The 24,285-nt window shown below is 54.7% G+C and overlaps 2 protein-coding genes across 9 annotated transcripts in view; one reads left to right on the top strand and one right to left on the bottom strand.

Annotated features, from left to right (window-relative positions):
* The window catches only part of ADAP1 (ArfGAP with dual PH domains 1), a 73,506-nt gene extending 72,452 nt beyond the window's left edge, over window positions 1–1,054 (top strand). For all 7 annotated transcript variants that reach the window (XM_087417442.1, XM_087417440.1, XM_087417436.1 and 4 more), the window contains 2 exons: window positions 220–448; window positions 533–1,054. In XM_087417442.1, coding sequence (XP_087273568.1) covers window positions 220–448; window positions 533–561 — 258 coding nt within the window. In that variant the 3' untranslated portion in view covers window positions 562–1,054. The remainder of the gene's footprint in view (window positions 1–219; window positions 449–532) is intronic.
* Window positions 1,055–3,714: 2,660 nt separating this feature from the next.
* Window positions 3,715–23,699, bottom strand: GET4 (guided entry of tail-anchored proteins factor 4). Of its 2 annotated transcripts, none has more exons than XM_004440904.3 (9): window positions 23,512–23,699; window positions 17,831–17,909; window positions 17,369–17,450; window positions 16,651–16,800; window positions 12,431–12,569; window positions 10,734–10,874; window positions 9,822–9,897; window positions 9,487–9,559; window positions 3,715–4,620 (listed from the first exon to the last, which is right to left on the bottom strand). In XM_004440904.3, the coding sequence occupies exons 1-9, from the start codon at window positions 23,661–23,663 to the stop codon at window positions 4,535–4,537; spliced, it is 978 nt and encodes a 325-aa protein (XP_004440961.1). In that variant the 5' UTR covers window positions 23,664–23,699; the 3' UTR covers window positions 3,715–4,534. The 2 variants fall into 2 exon arrangements, with proteins under 2 accessions (XP_004440961.1, XP_087273569.1); XM_087417443.1 differs by lacking the exon at window positions 23,512–23,699 and adding an exon at window positions 22,904–23,315.
* Window positions 23,700–24,285: the final 586 nt, after the last annotated feature.

The following is a 24,285-nucleotide window of genomic DNA, read 5'->3' as shown; positions in this document are numbered from 1 at the left end:
GGTCAGCTGGGCCCTTTGCAGGGTGGATGGGCCTCCCTGCTCTCCTCAGTCACCTTGGACCTCCAGGCCCTGGGCCTGTGGGCCTCAGCCAGCTTGGAGTGAAGCTGGGCTCAGAGAGGAAGCCGCCCAGAAGGAATGGCCCTTGCAGCCCCTTGTGCGCAGTGGGCCGGCCTGGAGGGCCCAGGGGCCCAGCCGGCTCAGCCTGGTCCCCACCCACAGGACGCCTTCGCCCGTGGGGAAGTCTTCATCGGCAGCAGGGAGAGTGGCTACACGGTGCTGGACGGGCTCCCGCCGTCCACCCAGGGCCACCACTGGCCGCATGGCATCACCATCGTCACGCCGGAGCGCAAGTTCCTGCTGGCCTGCGAGACGGAGTCAGAGCAGCGGGCGTGGGTGGAGGCTTTCCGGAAGGTCGTGGACAGGCCCATGCTGCCCCAGGAGTACGCAGGTGAGGGCCGGGCATGGGTGGCCTGGGACTGTGCCCAGCATCCCGTGTGGCCCTGACAAGGCCGGATGCCTGTCCCTTTTCCAGTGGAAGCCCACTTCAAGCATAAACCCTAGCGGAGATGGTCCTGGAGGCCTGAGGAATCTGGACTCACTAGACATGGCCGGCGAGGAGGCGGCGGCAGGACCGTGGGGGCCTGTGGACGGAGGGAGCCGGCTGCCCGGCCCCTGCCCCGCCCCGCCACGAGGGGCAGCCCTAGATGCGGCCAGGTGGGGCCTGAGCTTTAGCCACTAGGACCTGTTTCTCTGGAACCTCACTACGGGCTGGCCCAGCCTGACCTCTGACCCCGTCATGCTGCTGCCACCATATGTGACACCCCAGCCCCACGCTCCCCTCCCTGCCCACTGGACCTTCCTTCCTGAGGCCCCGGCCTGGCCTCCAGCTCAGGGTGGCCCTTCACTAACCGGCCCTGCCCCCACCCCCCTGAGTAGGACCCGTCCCTGACAGGAGGCTGGGCTTGGGGACAGCGGGCCGGCCTGCATGCCTCCCCGTCAGCTCCCGTCCTCCCCTCATGTCCCTTGCTCCCCCAACAAGTATTTATTGAGCATCTGCTGTGTGTCAGTTGTGGAGTGCTGGGGCACCCACTTGGGGTGGGAGGGAGACCGAAGGGGGTCAGCTCGTGTCTGCTGCCTGCTGGGCACCTCACATGCCCGGCTCAGCGCTGACCGGCGACCTGCCCCACTGGCCTAAACTTGCGGCCTTTGAACCCTTGAAGGATAGAGGCCTGAGCCCCACTCACCCCCCTACCAGACCCCAGCATGCTGCTGGCTGGCCAGTAGTTGCAGCCATCGAGCCGCCTCCCCAGGTGCCCTGGCTTTATCTACCCCTGGGGAGATGTCTGTGAGAACGTCTTGGGGAGAAGGGGGGACGGAGGGGGAATGTGCACAGGGTGCCAGCTCCCTAGGAAGCTGCGGTGTGTCATTGGCTGGAGTAAGGGGGTTACCTGCCAGTGACCTGGGCAGCACCTAGCCCTTGCCCCAGTCCTGCTTGGCCAAGACATGCCCTGCAGGGGAGCCCTGCGCCAGCCCTTGAGGGGACTGGGAGGTCCCCAAGGTGGGGCATTCTTCCCCCCCACCTTGTGTCACATCCTGGAATAAAGTGGGGCTCTAGTGTGGCCTAATCTGTGTGTCAGAGGCTGACGAGGGGGCTCTGGGTCCCCAGGAGGACCTGCCCACTGGCCTCAGGTACATGCCAGGAAGGAGAGACACCCCCAAGAAGGGCGCCCGAGGGCCTCCGCCTAGCCTCACGGGCCTGACTCCCACTGCCCAGAATCAGCCCACAGCAGGCAGGGGGACTTGGGGGCCAGTGTGTTCAGGTGGGGGGACTGGGGGGCCCATCCTTCCTCCCTCTGATCCCCCATCTCCCTCCACATCTGAGCATCACCAGCCCATCGTAAACCTGGATTCTCAGATGGGGGCGCTGTAGGGTCAAGGGGGAGCACGAGGTGCCCTCTCCTCACAGAGGGGCCCTGGCCCCCCCATCCCAGCCCTGTGCCTGCTGACCCAAGGCTGCTAGGGCAGGGGTCTCGGAGACAGCTGGGCTGGGGGTGAGAACAGCCACAGGGTCACCTCCACAGCCATGAGGGCCACCACCCCCAGGGAGAGACAGGCTGGCGCTCCCAGAGACCCTGCCCGTCCCAGGAAGGTGCCTCTCCCAGGAGGGGCTGCTCATTCCCCCTTTTCCTCAGAACCCGGCTCTGCTCCTCCCCAGCCGCGCCGGGCACCAGCATCCACTGTCACCAATGCATCTTTCAGAGGCAGGAGGACGTGCCTGGGTCAGAAACGAAAACATGGAGGTCTCCTTCGATTTACCCCACTGCGCAGGGCTCAGCCCACCCACAAGCTCTCTGGACTATCTTCCAGACCCTTCCCTGACCCTGGGCGTGTGGGCACCCACTCTGCGTGCGCGTGTGTGCATGTGTGTGCGTCTGTGTGCATGTGTGCGCACACCCACGTGTTATACCCAGGAAACAGACAACCTTCACGTTTTTAAAAGAAACGATAGAACAACTTTACGACAGGTGGGGAGAATCCCTTGAACAAGGCAGGAAACGCAGTCCATAGAGGGTTGGTTGGTTTGCTCACCTCGCGCCTCCCGGGCTACTGCTAGTTCTGGTCCTCAGGGGGCATCAGGGCAGTGGACTGTGAGGTCAGGGCAGACCTGGGCCTGGGTAGCCGTCTGGCCCCGCCTCCCTTGTCCTGCAGAGGATGGCCCGCCCTCGCACGAAGGTGGAAGAGGCGCAGGAACCACACAGCCCGCTCTGCTATGACGGGACGCTGCATTCCTAGAAAATGTGCCATTCACAACGCACAATAAAATCCACGAGGCTTATGGGAAAAGCCAGGCCAGGTGCGTGGCCCTCGGTCTTCATCCCTCCTGGCAGTGACCGGTGCAGGTCTCCACGTGCTGCACGGTTCAGACACAGCTGCTGACACCGCACGTCACCAGGAGGAGGATGCCTGAGAGTCTTGGGGGGGGGGGGTGGTCACCTGACACCAGGTGTGGCGGGTGTGTCATGTACATCCTGCAAGGATCCATTCAGATGGCATTTTCTGTGTTCACTTAGTGTTAATCACGGGCAAAATCGTGTGTAAAGAATTTGCATTCTGCTCTAATTAATTGTTCCCTAAAAATCAGTTGTGCTGGGTGCAATTCGTGGTTTCAAAACAAATGGCACAGCACAAGTGGGGGTGTCCATCCTGGGCTCCGACCCCATGCAGCCTCCCTTCCCATGGCCACAGCTCCGCCAATGTCCAGCCAGGCCCCACGCCCCCGATCTTACCCTCCACCACCACCCTCTCCTGAGAACCCCCCTGGGCAGTTTGTGGGGGGGGCTCTGACCTCAGGACACGGGTCAGTGGAGCCCCACCTGGCCCTCCCACTACCCTCAGCACCATCCCCCTGCCCCCGTGGCCCACTCTCAGCAGCCACGATGCTCTAACCTGGTAGCAGATTTGGTTTCTCCAAATTCAAACTGACACCATATATTTATATCTAAAGTTACAAGACTTCCCCAATGTTGGCCACTTGTCACCGTCCACTCCACCCACCACGGGCACAGTCTAGACAGACCTGGAAAATACTGGTCACAGCACCCGCTCCCCTCGCCGGGGCTCACAGGCCTCTGCCCAGACCCCCAGCCCCAGCCCCCCAACCCCATCCCATAAGCAGCCCCAGGAGCTCACGCGGAAAGGACCAGTGCTGCAGAGCCCAGTATAAAGGATTTATTTAAACTCAACAATTCACATAAACCTTCCTTTAATTCCATTTTTACAGTAAATAAAATTGTATTATTTTGCTCCTTCCCATGCATGATCACTGTGCATTAATCTACAACTCTTATTTTAATTGTGAAAAAATAAAGTGTTTCCCCTTTTGTAATTATCCTGGGAACATCTGGTATAGCATCAGTGAGAAAGGACAGATTTGCTCATTCCTGGACTGGTTATTTGGTTAAAACCTAAAATGTCAAGTCAAAAGAATCAGTCACCCGATGAAAATAAATATTGCGTTATGAAAGGTGGGAAGTTCTGCAGCATCCCTTTATAAGATGCCATTTCAAATGGCCATGTGCTCGGTGGCAGGGCCGTGGCTTCCGGGATTCGGCACGGAGCTGCTGCCCAGGTGCACTCCAGAACACCATCCACGTGGGGCCGGCCCGACGGCAGCCACCCTCCACCGCCCAGGGAGCACAGCTCCCCTACGCCATCCGTGATGGGGACAGGCACACTTGACGCCAGGTGCCTGTGTCAGCCCCTTGGCCTCCCAAAGCAAACCAGAAACAAAGGACCGGGAAAGGGTGCAGGCGCGGCCAGGCTCAGCTTTATTGTGGGTCGATCTGAAGTTGCACGGTGCAGCCCAGCCAGCACGGCCACACAGGCCACAGCATGGCCCCGCGGCCCGCGCAGAGAGAGAGAGATGCCAACACGCAGCCACCGCAGCCTCAGAACCGGGAGCCCGCCGGGTGTGAGGACCCACGTCCCAGGACTCGCGGTCAAGGGCGTCTCCATGCAGGTCCAACAGGCGGCGTCAGTCCAGCTCAATGGGGCTGCTGTCGTCCTGACTGTCCTCGCCCTCCTGCTCCGAGGAGCCCATGAGGCTGCTCAGAAGGTTTCCTGGAAGCAAACGCACGGCCTGTGAGGGCCACAGCAGCTCCTTGCCATTGGCTCCACACCCCAGAAACCCCACCTTCCCGCGGTGCCCCGTGCTGGGGGGCCTGAGGACACCTGCACCTGTGGCTCAGGAGCCCCCAGGAAGAATCTCTCCAACGGAAGGGCCCCTGGGGCACAGAGAAACGCTTAGGATGTTGGCTGCACAACTTGACAACGGGGAAGAGGCCCTAAATGCCCACCAAGGGGGACATAGCACAGCCGCCCAGGAGAAGCCTGAAGAGGCATCGATAAGACGGTCACGGGAGACCCTAGATAAACCACACGCATGGCAACAAGTTACGCAGAAACCAGTACGATGCGTCCAAGTCCCAAAGGCTACAGGTAAAAATGCAACTGCCGCCACCCGTGGGGTTGTCCCGCTGACACTTTTCTTACCTAATCTTTCCTATCCAGAGAACAACTATTTTGTCAATACAGAATCAAAGTTTACAAAGTCTCCTTAAACCAAACCACAAGCGAAACAAGAGCAAAGGGAAAGACCAACAGCGTCTCTGGACACAGCTGGACGTGAGGCATAAAATCTCCCCTGATCTGCAACCTAATTCAGGCCCAGTAAACACACCAACAGCATCTGGGGGAACTGGAAAGGCTGATTCTGAAGTTCTGACAGAAAATAAACGAGCACGAAAAGTCATGACACTTGTGACGAGGAGCGATGTCGGGGATGAAGCCCAACAGATGTTAGCACAGCAAACTGACACTTCAAACTGAGATACAGACACACTAACATGGCCGCCATGCTGGAGGGACACCACCCTGCAGGGGCCCGACGTGGTGGCTTCAGCACAGGACGGGGTCACTCAGAGGAGGGGTGGTGGGGAGCGCTCGTCAGCTGGGGAGAGGGAGTGGGAAGTGGGTCCCCACCGCCACCCTCCACTAAGCAAACTCCAGACGATACACTTGACAAGTAAAAAGTCAAACCTGAAAATAATCTGAGAGACAGGAAGACCTTTCCATGGAGTGCAATTTAGCAACAGCCATCAAATCGACAAACAGCTGCCCGACCCCACAGAGACCCATGAGGTGGGGTGCCTTCTGGATTCGGATATGCAGGGTAACCAGGCTCTGTGGGACAAGCCCCCACCTGGGCCTGCTGCCGTGTCACCTGGAGCAGCTCCAGCTAAACTAACGCAGTCAATGCGCACGACATGGTACCGTTTGTGTAGAACGAGCCATCTGTGTATTTGCAAAGCTGTCTCCAGAAGGAGCTAAGGAAACCTGACTACTATCTGGACCTGTGAGAAGACCTGCGGGAGAGCAAAACAGGGCCAAGGTGCAAGCTTGTGAAGTCTAAACTCGGTGCAAGATGACCTACCTATTCAAAAATAAAATTTAAAAGGTTAAGGATTATAAAAACCACTGGTCCTGCCCTGGCAGAGGGGAGAAAAGCAGATGGCCCATGTGGCACTGGAGACCTGAGGCTGCCCTAGAGGGGGCAGGGCATGGGGGAGGTGGCCTGGCCTTGCAAGGCAGGGTCAGAGATCTAGCCTCCGCCACCCACCAAGACTAAATTGAGTAGACCTATAATGAGTAAGGAGATTGAAGTAGTAATCAAAAATCTCCCAACAAAGAAAAGCCCTGGACCTGATGGCTTCACTGATGAATTCTACCAAACATTTAAAGAACTAACATCAATCCTTCTCAAACTTTTCCAAAAAACTGAAGTGGAGAGAACAATTCCTAACTCATTCTATGAGGCCAGCATAACCCCGATACCAAAGCCAGACAAAGACATTGCAAGAAAAGAAAACTACAGACCAATATCCCTTATGAACATGGATGCAAAAATCCTCAACAAAATACTAGCAAAATGAATTCAGCAGCATATTTAATGATTATACTCCATGACCAAGTGGGATTTATTCCTGGAATGCAAGGATGATTCAACACATGAAATCAATCAATGTAATACCCCACATTAACAGAATGAAGGGAAAAAAAACCCACATCTTTTCGATTGATGCAGAAAAAGCATTTGACAAAATTCAACACTCTTTCATAAAAACACTCAAAATAGGAATAGAAGGAAACTACTTCCACATGATAAAGGCCCCATATGAAAAACCCACAGCAAACATCACACTCAATGGTGAAAGACTGAAAGCTTTTCCTCTAAGCTCAGGAACAAGACAAGGATGCCCACTCTCACCACTTCTGTTCAACATAGTACTAGGAGTTCTAGCCATAGCAGTTAGGCAAGAAAAAGAAATAAAAGGCGTCCCAATTAGAAAGAAAAAAGTAAAATTATCTCTGTTTGTAGATATGATCTTATATGTAGAAAATGCTCAAGAATCCACAAAAAACCTGTTAGAACTAATAAACGAATTCAGCAAAGTAGCAGGATACAAAGTCACACAAAAATCAGTTGCATTTCTATACACAAATAATGAACAATCTGAAAACGAAATTACAAAAACAATTCCATTTCAATAACATCAAAAACAATAAAATACTTAGGAATTAACTTAACCAAGGAAGAGAAAGACTTATACAATGAACACTACAAAACGTTGCTGAAAGAAATTAAAGACGACATAAATAAATGGAAGCACAGCCTGTGTTCATGGATTGGAAGAATTAATATTGTTAAAATGTCAATATCAGCCAAAGCGATCTAAAAATTCAATGCACTCTCTATCAAAATCCCAGACATTTTTGCAGAAATAGAAAAACCAATCCTAAAATTCATATGGAATCCAAGGGAGCCAAATAGCCAAACAATCTTGAAAAATAACAAAACTGAGGCACTCACACTTCCTGATATCAAAACTTACTACAAAGCCATGGTAATCAAAACAGTGTGGTATTGGCATAGAGAGAGGCCAATGGCATAGAACAGAGAGCCCAAAAATAAGCTCTCACATACATGGTCAAATGGTTTCTGTTTTTTGACAGGGGTGCCAAGACCGTTCCTTGTGGAAAGGCCAGTCTTTTCATCAAATGGTGCTGGGAAAACTGGATATCTGCAGGCAAAAGAATGAAGTTGGACCCTCACCTAACACCACATACAAAAATTAATTCAAAATGGATCAATGACCTAAAAGGAAGACCTAAAAAGATAAAACTCTTAGAAGAAAATATAGGACAAAAGCTTCAAGACATTGGATTTGGCAACGATTTCTTGGATATGACACCAAAGGCACAAGCAACAAGAAAAAATAGACAAGTTGGACTTCATGAAAATTATGTGCATCAGAAGACACTACCTGCAGAGTAAAAAGGCAATGGGGGTGGGGAGGCATGAGTAGGCAGAGCATAGAGGACTTTTAGGACAGTGAAACTACTCTATGATTCTATAATGGTGGATACACGTCATTACATGTTTGGCAAAACCCATAGAACGCAGAACACCAAGAGTGAATTCGAAGATAAACTATGGACTTTGGGTGACTATGATGTGTCAGTGTAGATTCATTGATAATAAATGCACCACTCTGATGAGGGATGTTGATAATGGGGAAGACTGTGCATGTGGGGACAGGGGATATTTGGGAAATCTCTGTACCTTCCTCAATTGTGCTGGGAACCTAAAACTGCTTAAAATAAATGAAGTCTTAAAAAAAAAAGGCAACCCACAGAATAGGAGAAAATATTTGCAAATCATATATCATAACATTACACAGAACTCCTGAAACAAACCACCTGTCTCTACAAAAACAGGCAAATGACTTGAATAGACATATAGACATACACATGGCCAATACGCACAGGAAAAGCTGCTCACCATCACTAATCATCAGGGAAATGCAAATCAAAACCACAATGAGATACCACCTCGCACCCAGTAGGATGGCTACTATCAAAATAACAGAAAATAACAAGTGTTAGTGAGAATGTGGAGAAACTAGAACCCATGTGCACTGTTGGTGGGAATGTAAAATGGTGCAGCCGCTATAGAAAACAGTATGGAGGTTCCTCAAAAAATTAAACATAGAACCACCATATGACCCAGCAACTCCACTCCTGGGTGTATGCCCAAAAGAACTGAAGCAGGGTCTTGAAGAGATATTTGCACACCCATGTTCACAGCAGCATTATTCACAATAGCTAAAACAGAAGCAACCCATGTGTCCACCGACGGATGAATGGATAAGCAAAATGTGGTCTATACATACAAGGGAATACTGTATTATTCAGCCTTGAAGAGGAAGGAGATTCTGACACATGCTACAACATGGAAGAACCTCGAGGACATTGGGCTAGGCTAAATAAGCCAGTCACAGAAGGACAAATACTATATGATTCCACTTTCATGAGGTCCCTGGAGTCATCAAATTCAGAGAGACAGCAAGCAGGACGGTGGGTGCCAGGGGCTGGGGGGCGAGTGTTTAATGGGGACAGAGTTTCAGTTTTGCAAGATGCAAAACGTCCTGGAGAAGGATGGTGGGGATGGGTGCACTACAGTGTGAATGTACTTAATGCCACTGAACTGTACACTGAAAATGGTTAAGGTGGTCAATTTCACGTTATGTGTATTTTACCACAATTAAAAAAAACAACAAAAGGCCTCGATTCTGTGGCCAACAAAGAGGGAGCCCTGGGGACAATTATTTTTTGGGGAGCAAGAGGCCCTATTAGCTCTGTTTTGGGAACATGGTGGGAAAAGGACCTAGAGGCAGAGCAGAGAGCAGAGCCCTGGCAGGAGACCGCCACAACCATGCGATGGCATTATGGCAGAGCCCCCAGGGTGGAGGCCCGGGCAGGCGACCAAGCCAGGCCTGAGTCCAGGCCGCTGCCCGCTCTGCTCCCTCCCCTTGCGCGGCCTGCCAAGAGAAGCTGCGGTGAAGGACCCTTCGCTCCCGGCCTTACCTAGCAAGCCTCCGTAGGAAGACGTCTGCTTGGGTGGCACGCCAAAGAAGAGCTGTCCTATCCTGTCGAGGTACTGCAAGAGGCACAGGCACGGGTCACTGGGGAGACGTAATGTGCTGGACGTGCGCGCAACCCTGCAGCGAGTGCCCGCAACCCTGCAGCGAGTGCCCGCAACCCTGCAGCGAGTGCCCGCTCGCAGTCCTTCCACCCACCCTCAACTCAAGGCCCCATCTTATCTGTGAGGGCGGCACGTGGACCCGAGGGTTTCTCTCCACCTCCCTCTCCAGCTGCTGCCCGGAGTCCACAAGCTTCCACCTACCCGGCAAGCCCCTCACCTCGTTGTACATTGGGTCCCGCCGGAGGGACGGCTGGTACTGCTCACACAACACTGTGAACACTGTCAGTTTGCCTCTGAAACAAGGGAAGATGAGCACGACTCTGTTACTAACCCAAAATCAAGGAGAGCAAAAGGAAAACCACACACCTGTACACACACACCTATACACACATACATACACTCGCACACCTATACACATACATACCTACACTCACACCTATACACACACACTCACCTATACAAACATACCTACACTCATACCTATACACACATACATACACACTCACACACCTATACACATACATATCTATACACTCACCTATACATACATACCTACACACACCTATACACACATACTTGCACACCTATACACATACATACCTACACACACTCACCTACACATACCTACACTCACACCTATATACTCATACATACCTACACACACTCACCTATACATACATACCTACACTCACACCTAAACACAAACATACCTACATGCACAACTAGACACATATACACACTACACCCACACACACACCCCTACACATGTACATACCCCCACACACACCTATACGCACATACCTACACACACATTCACCTATATATACATACCTACTCACACCTATATACATATACACACACACCTATATACACCCACATACACTCACATCTATACACATCTATACCCTTATATACTAGCACACCTATACACACACACCTATACACATACATACCTTCATACACTCACACACCTATACACACACACCTTCATACACTTGCACATCTATACACACACACACCTATACACACATACATACACATACACTAACACCTATTCACACACAGATACACACATACCCCTACACACACATACATACTCACACACACACACTGCATACATAAAACTCACCCATCTACGGCCAACAACAGAAACCAGATGAAATTAAGTAGGGGCTGCACAAATGGAGGGCCGTTCTCAATTGACGGGTGCTTCTGTGTGTAGGTTGTGAACACCACCGACGCACTGCTTTTATTTTTTAAACAGAGAAACCTGGAAATAAGAATATCCTAGTAAGTGGGAATCCTGAAGAAGGAAGAAACAGGGTTTCTATAAACATTTATGTGAACATTGAACACAGAACGCCACTGCAGGCACAGAGAGCCTCAGTGGTTACAGCCACCATGTGTGCGGGCCTGTGACATCCTCTCCCAGGCTGTGTGCCATGTGGCACCCATGGCTGGGACAACAGCTCCAATTACTGAAGGCCCGCTGAGCCAGGTTCTGTGTTCACACAGGCTGCCCCTGGTGAGCACAGCAACTCTGCATTCTCACAATTTGCAGGTGAAGAGAATTAAGCTTGGGAGGGTGACGCATCCAAGGTCAACAGGGCTCTGAGGGGTGAACTAAAACCTCCATTTTCTCTGCACCCATTAGGCATCTGCCTGCGTGAGCAGTCACCCCAGGGGCCCCGGACACCATGCTGGGCATGGGGACCCCAGGCTCTGGTCTCTGCCCACGGGGGACATCTCCACAGCTGGACTCCACTGAGGCGCCAGCCCTCGATAATACTTTCTTTTTAAGGCATAAAGAGGGATCCACGAGAAGGGGTTTAGTGATCTCACACGCAGTGCCAAGTTCAGTCCAGAGAACGTATCTAAACAATATGCCACAAAGCCAGGGTCATTCAGTTCTGTATTTTAAAAAATGTTTCATTTTTAAAGTCAACGTCAGCAACAAATAGTACGCTCAGAAGCTCCGAGGTGCTATAAAGTACAGCAAGTCGTTGTGACCCAGCCCCCTTCAAATTCACAGAACACTCCGACCCAACACCCGGCCACCAGATCAAAGTGTCTCTGTGGGAGGAAATAAACCTCTCCCCGTGACACGTCTCCATCAGGAAGGGAGGATGGGCCCAAGTCGGGAACAAGCAGAAAGGGAGGCGCTTGGGCGGGCGGCCCTGCCTGATGTGGGCGCTCACTGCACAGCCCACTCAACCGCTGGACGTTTCAACATCTCAAGATGACTGCTGGAGAGAAAACGGGATGAGGAGGCCGAACGGGAGCAGAGGGACAAGACAGGATCCAGTGGGAATGAACGCTGGCTGTGAGAGGCGCTATCCACGTAGTGAAGCGTTCAGATGCACAAACCTCTGGAGAGAATAGCATAGCCTCTGATAGCCTGCTCACCCCACATCCCCAGATACCAGGTGAAACTTACTAAAGACGTGTGTCCTACAAAAGAAAGGTTGTCTGACACTGAAGAACCCCCAAAACATAAAAGAGTTAATAGGGAAAAACAGAAAATCGATGGTAACAGAAGAATGTTAATTTAAAACATTAAAACTCACTTATTTTACTGCTCAATTGAAATTTTACAAGTGCCTGAGAATTCCGCTGGCTTAAGAGAGTTGAGAGGGACAATGTCTGTTGTCCCCGAGAGGTCTGCAGCAGGGGTTGCAAGGGCAACACTCGAGTGCGACCCTAAGTGACTCAGTGATTACCCTCCCACGTGTCTCGGTCAGGTGATGAGGTGACCAGCTCAGAGGCTGCCTCTGGAACCCCACAGCCACTGAAGCAAAGAGGCAACAGGTGCACACAGGTACCTACTGTAGGACAGCCTGGGCCACAAACATGTCCACCTCGCTGCGGAATCCCCTCGAGGTGGAATATTCCACCAGCATGTTGGCACAGCCTTCACCGTCAGTGGAGTGCAGGAAGTGATATCGAGATTCACAATAATTTTGTTCTATGAAGGCAAAAAGAGAAACCCATCAACACAGACGTATCACAAACATGACGTATCAGGGGGCCTGAAAGACACCACTGCACACTCCCCACGCACCCGCTCTCGTTCTGCACAGCACTCCCCCTGCTCACACCGAGCGCAGCAGTGTGGACGGCGCACCGTCCTGCACGCGGCGGCTCCACCAACATCTCACCAGCCGCCTCCAATCCAAAGTCAAATACAAATGGCCAGACAGGGCAGGTCATTCAGCTCAGCTGACTCATGCCAGCTGCCCCGCGTTCCCACATCAGCATTTATATCAGCCGAACCGTGAGAAATGGCCAACAGGGACAGACTCTTTTGACCTACACGGATAGCAATTTCATACAGACACGATGAAACGAAATGCAAAATCCTGACACCAAGTCCACTGACCCCGACACACAAGCGCCTTGAATCCCAGAGGAGCAGCCAGGACCGGGTCGAGGCCCGCCTTTCTCCCACAGGCCCCTAAGTCCGCCAAGAGCCCGCAGCCCTGCTCCCGGCCCATCTGCTCCCGCTCTTTCTTCTGCAGCACTTTCCGCCCTCAAACAGACTCCACACTTGAGTTAATCGCCACAGTTACCGTCCGCCCCCCTCCACAAAGAGCTGAGTCCCATGAGGCCAGGTCTCGTCGAGGCCGGCATGGAGCAGGCACCAGAGAGAAGCTCCTCTGGATGCAGGGCTGCTCATCCCACTGGGAACAGGACCAAAGTGCCTGTGAGAACCAATGGGTCCTGTATGCGGCGGGATGGTGGCGAGCGGCCTGTCTCTCCCGTCACCACCACCCTGGACTTGCACCTCTGATGTGTGCCCAGTAGAGGCTGGACTGTCCCCACTCAGGGCGGGGTCACCTGCGAGCTGGTCAGGAGGGTGGACTCTCCAGCCCTGAACTGGACCTGCATCCTAACAGCTGACTCGTGTGCACAGTCAAGTCTCAGTGGCCCTTTCTCAGTCCACGTGTCCCGTGGCCACACCTTTAATCAAGGCGCCAAGTTGCAGTGCTCACAGAGCGAGAGGGGAGGAGGATGTGAGCCCACTAGGGAACACGTGTCCTCCGACGCTGAGCTGTTTGAGCATCTCTGTTGTCAACTGGCTGATGGTCCCGACCTGCCCATTGCCAGTGGGCGTCAGGCTGTGAACTGGGCCTCCCATGCCACTCTGCCCCCCGCTCACCACTCACAATGCCTCTGCTCTTCTCCCGCGTGCTGCCCCCTACACCAGCTCCTCCCATAGTGATTTCACCCCCAACACAGGACACTTGGCAATGTCTAAAGACGATTTTTGCTGCCACAGCCGTAGGTGCCCCTGGCATCTAGCTGGAGCCCAGGGACACTGCTCAGCACCCTGCAGTGCACAGGATGCCCAGAGAGTTGGCAGCACCAAGGCAGAGACCTGGTTCCAGGCCGAACCACCACCAGTTCCCGCTCAGACACCCCAGCTCCTCCAGCCCACCTGCCCACAGCCCGGCCGTCTCCCACAACAGACCGATCACCCCCTCCCCTGCTCACAGGCCACCCTGGCTCCCACTCATCCTTCCAGGGTAAGGCGCCATGCCACCCGCCCCAGCCCGGCCCCGTGTGCCTGCTCTCTCCCATCTGCTACTGAGAACATAAGTTCCACCCAGGGGAGGCAGCCCCGCCTGCCCTCCAGGGCTCTGCATGAGCGTGGCACCGCCCCCACCACCTAAAAGGCGCTCCTAGCCTGGCATTAGCTCTTGGCACCTGGCTACTGCCTTCAGGAAACTCAGAATGATACGGAGTCAGCGTTCCTTTCTGCAGTCGTGTTTCGTTTGTCTCCCTTCTCTCCCTCCAACCCACAAAAATAACCTTTTGGTTTTAGAGCATCCACATGAGAAGAAAAATGAGGCAGGTAACTAAGCCCAGAAGTTCACGCCGGCATAGGGCCCCCTCGGAGCCCTGGAATGGAACCTCAAACACCACATGTGGCGAGGAATGTGAATGGGGGCAAGTCGTGAACCCCAACCAACAAGGCGCAGGCAGTGGCCCCAGGACGCCCAGCAGAGAGCAGTTCTGGCCTCATACGCCTGCCTGGAGGGGAGCCCCATCACTGCCTTTCTCAGGCTGGGCTCCCGCAGACACCCCCGAGCACGGCCCCTCCACACGAGCTGGACACCCACACAGAACACTGCACATCTCTCCTGACAGTCTGTGCTTGAAGGAGAACATTCAACTGTCTCTATCCTGAATCTTTAACACTGTAACAATAAATACACATCCTGAACCACCGAGGCCGAACCATCATGGTTCGCACATTCTGCTTCACAGACGCAGGGTCCCCATGGGCCCCACAAACATGGGCCGGGCAGGAGGGGTGTGGAATCAATGGTTGCTGGTTCCCACCTGCACATGCAGGCCCGACTCCTCTGGAAGACTTTCCCCACTGCCCTGCCGGGCCAGCCAGCAGATGGCCACGTGGGCTGCAGAACGGCACTTACCAGGCGTCCCGCACTGAACAAGACGGACTAATTCTGAGGGCAAGAGGGCGTGCCGGTGGAGACAGACAACAGCCGGGAAATAAATGGGCGCTGTGAGCGAGTAGCAGGAAACCTACGCTAATGAGGATGGCCCGGACGGGCCGTGGGTGACATCAGGTGAGTTCTCAGGGATGAGAAGGAACCGGCTAGAAGCGCTGGGAGGAGGCTGAGTTTGGAAGAACGAGGTGCCCATGGGGAACGTGTGGCCAGAGGGAGGAGGGAGCCCGCTAGCTGTTGTGCCCGAAGGCGCCAGCTGCTCTTTCTCAGTAACGTTTCTTTTCTGGGTTAGAGCTGGGGGAGTGACTCAGCCACATCCTCTAAAAAGAGCTTCCTTAACTTTCTGGACTTCGAATTCTCTCAGGTCTGACCCATTATTCTCATTAATGTCCCTCTGGGGTGAGGGCAGGGCTGTGCCAACACCCAGAGGGACAGAGGAGCCTCACACCCCGCCTGCCACAGCAGGCGGGAGATGGCGAGTGGAGCGTCACCTGCCCCGAGAGAAGAAGGGACGGGCAAGGAGTGTGCTGCTGGACGAGGACCTGTGCATCGGCCCCACGGAGAGCAGAGGGAGGAGCACGCCCTGGGGTGGCTGGCTTGTGGAGCAGACAGACATTTACCCCATCCCCTACCCCGTGTCAGAATGGCCGTTCCAGCAGGGCTGGCTGTTGTGGGTGCTGTTCACAGGCTCGTCTGCACTCACGTCCAGAGGAGAGGTGCCTTCGGCCCAGACCCTCTGAACTCTGACAGCTTCAAGCCTCAAGGCCCCGCCCTCTGCGCCGCAACGAGTCCCTGACCAGCATCGCCCTCTCTCCACTGGGCCCACCAGGTGACGTCCAGTGAGATGGGCGCACACACTTATATCTGCAACCAGGGCACGTGGAGAACCCAGCGAAAGCAGCTTTCTAAACCCCACCATCAGCCATCTTTCTAGTCACTCAACCAGCAGCTCCTCAGTGCCCTTCCCTGTGCCCAAGCAGCAGGCTCGGGGCTCGGGACATGCTCCCCACCCTCACGGCCTGACCAGTCCCCACAAATGCTCAATTAGAAGATGTGACAAACACTAAAAAGAAAAAACAGCGCCTGGCGCCGTAAGAGTGCTGGTCTGGAGGGACGTCTCAGGAAGGAGGACCCGTGGTGGGAGGAGCGAGGCCGCTGCCATGAGGACTCACAAGCCCCTGAGAGAGAAGGGGGCAGCCAAGGAAGGGTCACATGTGAAGGGCCAGCCCAGCGCGGCCGCCCTGTCCTCCCCGCTGCCTCGGCGCTTCTCCTTTGAGTGAGGTGACTCCACCGAGAGGAGATCCGCTATCAAGGCACAGACATTCACATTTAGCAAGACAGAAAAAACCCAGCCCGCGTTATCTCCGAGAGCAGGATCTCCCCTCCTCATCAGCTGTGGCAGATGATTCCAACCAATTAAAATGGAAAAGCAAATAAAAGCCAAAGGAAGCAGAGAGAGGGACACCTGCTCCCTGGACCAGCTCGCTCCCAGCCCTCTGGGAACGCCCTCGGGCCGCCCACTCCCACACTTCCGAGAGCCGCTCTGCGCATGGGCTCACCAGGGCCTACCTTTCCACAGGGTGAGGGCCAGCAGCTGGTGGAGCCGGGGGTGGCCCAGTTTCCCGGATCCTCCACTGGACCACTTCAGGGCTCTAGACACAAAGGCCACTCGCTCCGGAGAATTTGGATCCATCAAACTGAACAGTTTAGCCAGATTTTCTAAAAACAACACAAACACAGACTCTTACCCAAAGGAATACACCACTTCTTCGTATAGTGCATCTTACAAAAATTCATTGGAAACAACAATTATCTCACTGCAGTAGAAAGCTGAGAAGCAACTTGCGTGTTGGTGGTGTCCCAGCGTACCCCCATGGGTCCTAGTGCTGTCGGGGGCCACCCCCAATTGACCTCCCCGCAGCAGTACCAGCAGCCACTGCTCCTTTCTGGCCTCACGGCTTAGCCCGCACTGGGGAGCTGGGCAGAGGGTGGGCTGCGGTGGGGAAGTGAAGCACCAGGCTGGCAAAGACCAGGAGCAGGACCCCTTCTTCATCTTCCCAGCTGGCAGCTCACAAGATGGGCTCCCCAACTGCATGCTCGCCAGAAAGGACAGGCCAGCAAGCCAGGTCTCTGAGACAAAATGACGCCCCACCTTGCCCACTGGCTGGCTGGGAGGCCATTGTCCATCAGAGCAGTGGACAGTACAGGTGGCTCCCGTGTGTGTGTGTGTGTGGCTACGTGAGAGCAGCCATGAGACCGTCTCGAGTGCACAGTAAGAAAGCCTCACCCAAGAGCTCATCGGCCACCTCGACGTCTGCCTTCTCCAGCGACTCTAAGACCAGCATGGACAAGTCTGCAGCACTGTTTTGCTACAAAACATGGAAACGAACAAGAATCCCACAGTTAGAAACAAAGCTCTGGCCGTTTTCAGAATGCATGGCAAAGCGAGGCAACTGCTCTGGGTTCCAGGTAGAAACCTGTGACAGAACAAAGCTGAGAACACTCTTCTGAGCACCGGAGTCACTTAGCAACACAGCCCGGATAGCTGACTCCCAGCCTGGGGTACACCCACACAGAGCCGGAGGCCCTGCATAAGTGCCCCTGGACCCAAGGACACTCACCCAGCTGCAGGCAGAGTGGCCAGCACCAAGGACAGCCTGAGGTCATCCACCAGGTCTCTCCCTGGACATTCCCACCCCAACCCTCAGGCCCCAAGCAAAGAAGACCATGGGAGAAGCCCGCTGCTCACCTGGCCATGGCTGAAGAACAGCAGCGCTCCTGAGCACATGAGCTCCCGGGCCTCCGCGTGCTTGTTCTGTGACATGTACCTGCAACGGAGACAGAGGGGAGCAGAGCGCCAGTCAGGGGCAGCTACCCACAACGCTTCACGCAGATACCCCCAGAGTCTAACACACCCCTGAGTTCTGTCCGCCAAGCCACACAGGGACGGCTTCGGAGAGCAGATGCAAAGATAAGGCATCTGCATGAATGTGTGAGCATTATGAAGCTGGCGATCCCAGACACACACACACCACCTACCAAGAACGGAAACAAGGCTGTTTTCTCTCCTGAGGTCTGCCGCCGCACCGAGTGGTCAAGGCACCCTGCCCCTGGGGTCTGTCCAGGCTCCACACTGGGGTGTCCCACAGCCCAGCTCCCCCTGGCCTGCATGAATCCCCATTGTCGGTGATCTGGGCCTCAGGGGACCAGCAGACCTGTGCCCCCTGCAGCATGACTATCTGATAACAGTGTGGGTGGGGGACCCTGCCTGGGCCCAGAAAGGCCTGGAGCCTGAGCAGCGCCTCCCTGCAGCCACTCCAGGGTCTTCAGCAGAAGGGAGGACTTCCATCTCAGGCACAGGCTGTGCCATGGTGGCAGGTGCTGCATGAAGGGGCGGGTGATGCACCCTCATCCCCTGGAGAACCACAGGTCAGGAGTGAGGCAGGGAACAAGGGACAGTGGGAGCTCAGCACGGAGGCTGACTGGGGGACAGTACCCACGGTAACTGCGTTGACCTCAGTGTCGGCTGCCAGGCCACGTGCCCCCAAGCCCCCTCCCTGTGCTCCCCTCTGACTTCCTATGGGAGGCACAGGCCTGGGTGGGCGCCATCACCCTTGGTCGTGCATCACCCTCCCACTTTGAACACGTTTCTCACAAAGTACAGGAGCTGGGAAAAGCTGGTTTCCTGAACTGCAGAGGGACGGAAGCACAGAGCAGCAAGAAGCCTGGCAGGTAACGTGCAGACACAGAACAGAAAGGACGACGGTCCACCTGCAACAAACAATGTTCAGGGAGCAGACCGGGACTGAGCTGTTGCGTGTGGCACAGAGCCCCTGCCCGAGACAGAGAGTGTGAAATAGCAGAAAACGGCTTCCCAAAGCGAGGCACAGCCTCCAGTGGCAGCCGGCACAGCTGGCGCCAGAACATTTAACTCACCGGCTGTGTATTTATCTCAGTGATTATCAGAAAAGAAACATAACCAGTCAACCAAACCTGTGCCTCCAGCCCAAACAAATCCAGTTCAGGAGAGAAAGGAAGTAAGCCGTGGATGGGCACTCTCAGGACACGGCAAGCGCCGGTGCTGGCACAAGGGGCTCAAGGCCGAGCTTCCCCGGAGCACACCAGGGCCACAGTCAGGGGGGAATGCGAACGGCTGGCTGTTCCATTAACCACAGAAAAGGTCTTTTCTTCAAAGAGGCTCCGCAACCAGACACCCCCAGGAGAACACAGCCCCACTCCAGCCAGCACGCAGGGATCCAGCTGGCCCGGACACATGCCCCCATCTGGCTGTACACAGAGGTGCGACTGGGAGGAAAAACCTGCATCCCAAGAAAGAAAACCACTGTCAGCCCGCAGGTCACCAGCACAGTCTGTGGTTTCTGCAACAGCGCCGCTGGGGCGGGGTCCTTCTCTCTCTCACACACGCGGCCTGCTCCCACAGCAGCCCAGGTCATCCCAGTCTAGTCCTACGGGAGCCACCCTGCACATGACCTGGTCCCAGCACCGCCATGGGGTGTTCTGGAAAAACAAGTATTCAGAGGTGCACAGCCTCATGCTGCCACCTGCACACACACAGAACTGTCGGCATTCTTCCTAAGTGACAACCACGCCAGCTTGTCTTGGCTTATTCATGACACGACACAGTTGTAGACTCTTCTATGTGAGGTATAACAATAGAAAACCTCTTAGAAAACCAGATGAAAGAAAAAAAAAGTCCCTGAAAAGCAGATAAAATTCTTGGGATGACGGAGCCTGCTTTCAGGAGGCAGTGATCGTGGCCCGTCTCAGGGCATGGGAGCCCACACAGGGGAGGGGGGTGGTGACCCGTCTACTGAGCACACATGCCACCAGGATTCCCACCCGTCATTCCCCACCCAGTCAAAGTCGCTGCTGCAGATCAAGGAAAGCTGGGGGGGGGGGGGGGGGCTGGGAAGACAGAGAACGGCCACTATGAAAAATGAACGTGCTTCTTCCTGCAGAACTTCGCAAGTGGGAAGGGATCTGTTGAAGGGACTGAGCAGGGGTGAGGTGCCCTCCAAGGCCTCAGGGGCTGGGAGCAGCCGGAACAAGACCCCTCCAGCGCAGCGCCACCCACGCAGCCCCTCGCCTCTGCAGCTGCGCGTCCACACCTGCGCACCGTCGAAGTTGGCCTCTGCGTCCCCGATGGAAGGTCGTTCCAGGCTGGCATGTGCCGGTGCTATCTGCCCACCAACTGATATGGCAGCAGCACATCTTTAGCCACACAGGATCACGTCTGTGCAATTATTCTAGTTTATTTTGTTCTTATTTTTTAAAAAAAGAGAGCAGAACATAGAAATGGAAGCAGTAATATCAGTGATAAAAACTGCAGATGTCAAATTAAGAAGACAGAGGTGTCAAAAGTCTCCGCTAACTGAAGCCCTGATGCAGCGGGGCTCAGGCGAGCTCAGCAACCCCGCCTCAGGGTCGCCCCTAGAACCCGGCTGAGCTGACAAGGCACAGCTGCCCATGTCCTAGCCACCCCTTCAGGAAAAGTCCACCCTCCGCATGGGGTTGCAGAGAACACGCGTTTTAAATTTTCCTTCTAAAAACTTCTTCATTCGACTTAAGAGGCAAAAGAAGGTTACAGGCCACAATCAACAATCAACACGAGTCTCAGGAGGGCCCCCTCAGTAGGAAGCCCCGATTTCAGTTAACTCACAGCGGGCCTGGGCCAGCTGTGGAGACCCCTTGAGGCGACAATGGCAGCACGGGGCCACCATGCCAAGCAGTCATGCCAGCCTCGGGGTTTATTTAACCGAGTACCAATAAACCAACAGGACGGGAAAACAGACTCTCGTCCTGGCGGAGAGAGACCTGAAGAGACAAGGTGACCGCCCACTGCCGGCAGCACCACTGACGAGACAGAGCCAAACACGGACGCTCTGCCTCCAGCCCAACCAGCTGGACCGGCGACTACTGCCCACTCCTGTGGAACACCACCCCCCCCCAAGTCCAATCTGTTGGGTTGTCCAACTCCTTCTCCTAACCTCCTTAAACTGCTGTGGGATATAATGTAAAGGAATTAAAATAGTATAACTCGGTAAATTTACCCAACACGTGAATGGATAAATGAACTGGTCCATCCACACAACGAAAGACCCCTCAGCAATGAATGAACTGCTAACATACACATGGATGAATCTCCAAATGACCACGCCAGGTGACTTCAGATAGAAAAACAGGACCTACTCTGTTATTCCACGTCTATAACATTCCAGATTAAAAAAAACAATCTATCATGACAGAGAGATCAGCGGTTGCCTGGGGGCAAGGGTGAGAGATTGATTATAAAGGCAGATGAGAAAATTTGGGGGGGGGGTGATGGGTATTTTCGTCTTGCTTGGCAATACTGTCACAGGCCTGTACATATATCAAAACTCACCAAGTTGTACATTTTATATAAATACTTAAATATAGATATATATATTTGTAAAAAGACATTAAAAAAATACTAAAATTCAATGAATTTGACTTCTCCAGCAGCTAACCACTGTAGAGGGCTCTAACCCAGGGCTGGCATCATGGGTCTCAACACGGTCTGTACCCTGGAGGGACAGGGACAACTCCGGGCTATTTCTGTTAGGCCTCCGGGATGGCCACAACTGCCACCGCTGACCTGGTCCACTGCATCCCCCATGAGGCTGACGGCAGATCGCTAACTTCTCACCTCCCCTGGAGAACTGTAGGAGTACCCCAAATGACACACGAGGAAGCCAAGGCTCAGAGAGGTGCAACAAGGTGTCCCGGGTCACAGGTCATGGAGCAGAAGTGGACTGTGAGCCCAGGTCAAGGCTGGGCTGGTGGAGAGCCTGATGTTCATCACCACCCCACAACGTCACCATGAAATGCATCCCGGGTGGAGGGACTCACCACTTCAAAGCTAATCGACATTCACGTTTCTCATGTAGCAGCCACTGCAGAACTGGCTCAAAACAAGGAGCACCGTGTTTATTTCTGGGATGATCCAGTTTTGCTGATTAATCACTGGGGCAAATATTTATATATATACAAATCCCCAAGAACAGCAAGCACCAGGGCAGACCTTGAGCAGACAAAAGCTTCCCGTCACAGATTTCTGACTGGCTGAGCCGCCTGGCGGGAGGCTCAGTGTCACAGAGTGTAATGCCTACACACATCTTCCTCATTCCTTGAAGAACCATCAACTCACTCCTAACTGGTCCTCTGGGCCACAACGTGCCACATTTAACTCAACCAAATTGGTAAACTACAACCAAAGCAGAAAGCACCACTAGAGTTCCCAAGATATTGATTCAACTTGCTATTTGAAGAAAATTTTAAAATCTAGGCCTAAAAGGTATAAATGCCCGACCCACTGCCCTTAAATATCTTACCAAAACATCTGCTGTTCTGCGGCAGTTGAGAAAGAAAACGCACTCTGTAGAACAGATTAAATCTTCTAAAATTATCTTTAATACATACCCAAGTTCTAATGAATCGCCCAATTGTTTTCTGGTTCCAACTATAAAGGATCACAGATGTGTAATTCACAAGAATGTCTCACACGTATAAGAACGATTTATGGCAGGGGCTGTGTGACAGCAGAAATATTGTGACACACTGCAGGCCAAAAAAATTAATGCAAGCTACACAGTTCGTTGAAACTTTATAGGGCCACACTAAAATAAAAACCACTTTATTTAACCCAGTAATACACAACCATCGTTTCAACATGAAATCAATGTTTTAAAAGTTGCAATGAGTTATTTCACGTCCTTTTTTGCACGCAGTGTTTGAAGCCCGCGTGTGTCTACACTCACAGCCCGTCCCACTTGGGACTCACCACGTTCCAGAAGCTCAGAGCCGCACGTGGCCAGTGGCCAGCGCACTGGGCAGCGCAGGTACGACACCACCAGGGTAATAAAAATAGCTGGTTTAGTAACAACACATAGCATGCGGGTGAGCAAGAGCGACCAAACAAGCACAGAAACGTGTTTAAACCCTCACGACTGAACTCCTTGTGGGAGGAACCGTGAGACTCCGCGTGGGGGTTTCAAAGGCAACGGCGCTCGGGGCTCGACGGTGGGAGAGCCGGGGGAAGGGAGAGCGGGGGAGAGGACTCAGGCCGGGAGGTCAAGGGCAGGGTCCGGGGTTAGGGATCTGGGGTCTGGACAGGCGTCCAGGATCGAGGGCCCATGGTCTGGGTCCGGAACCGGGGCTCCGGGGTTTGAGTCCAGGGTCTGGGTCCGGGGTCGGGGGTCTGGACAGGGGTCCGGGATCTGGGGTCTGGGGCGGGATCTGCGGTCCGGGGTCTGGGCCGGAGTCCGGAGCCCTCCCCGGGCCGCCGCACGGCCGCGCGCTCCGACTCTCGGCGACAGGCAGCGGCGCGGGCCAATGGGGGGCGGGGGCGGGCGCCGGCGGCGGAGGCCCGGGAAGGCGGCGGTCGGCTACCTGAAGAAGAGGGTCCGGTACATCTGGTGCGCCTCGTAGTAGTCGCCCTTCTCGACGCTGGCGCGCAGCTTGCCCTCCACGCGCTGGACGCCGCCGCGGTTCCGGGCGCCGTTCCGGGCGCTCTCCTGCTCGGCCATCGCAGCCGCCGCCATCGGGCCGGCGCTCCGCGCAGGGCTGACGCTGTCGCAGGCGCGGTCGGCAGCGCCTCTCGGCTTCCGTCCCGGCGGCCGCCCGACGCCCTCTACGGTGGCCGCGAGGAGCCACGGACCGCTGGGGGCTGGCGGGCGGACGAGCGGCCACGTGACCGCGGGGCGGGGGCTGCGGGGCCACCACGTGACCGCGGGGCGGGGCTGCGGACCGCGGCTACTTGACCTCAGGCGGGCGCGCTGACCTCACAATGGCGAGCGCACGTGAGGGCGGAGCGGATAGGAGCGGCGGAGGAGAAACCGAGGCTGGGGAGTCGCGGCGCTGCCCTACCCCCAGCCCCCCAGTGCCCGGGAGGGTAGCCGCGGGTGAGGCAGCTGGCGTTCCAGCGACCGCCGACACTTGAACCGTCCGGCCGCTCCAGCGGAGTCTCGGGCGGGCCGCCCGGAGGCCTGGGCGCCGCTGCAACCGCCCGCCTCAGCCGTGGCGCGGGCGCGCCCCGTCGACAGCCCCGCAGACGGAGACTCTCGGTTCCCAGCTGGTGCCCGCGGTGAGAGCCCGGGGGCTGTTTGAGGAGCAGTCCTGCCCTGAGAGGGGCCCCGAGATGCTCTGGTGACAGGGAGGGGGGGC

The sequence above is a fragment of the Ceratotherium simum genome, chromosome 26, assembly GCF_057802395.1.
Source record: "Ceratotherium simum simum isolate JZ-2026a chromosome 26, ASM5780239v1, whole genome shotgun sequence".
NCBI classification, from domain to species: Eukaryota; Metazoa; Chordata; class Mammalia; order Perissodactyla; family Rhinocerotidae; genus Ceratotherium; species Ceratotherium simum.
Note: the sequence above shows the minus strand (reverse complement) of the source record. Positions and strands in the feature narration are given on the sequence as shown.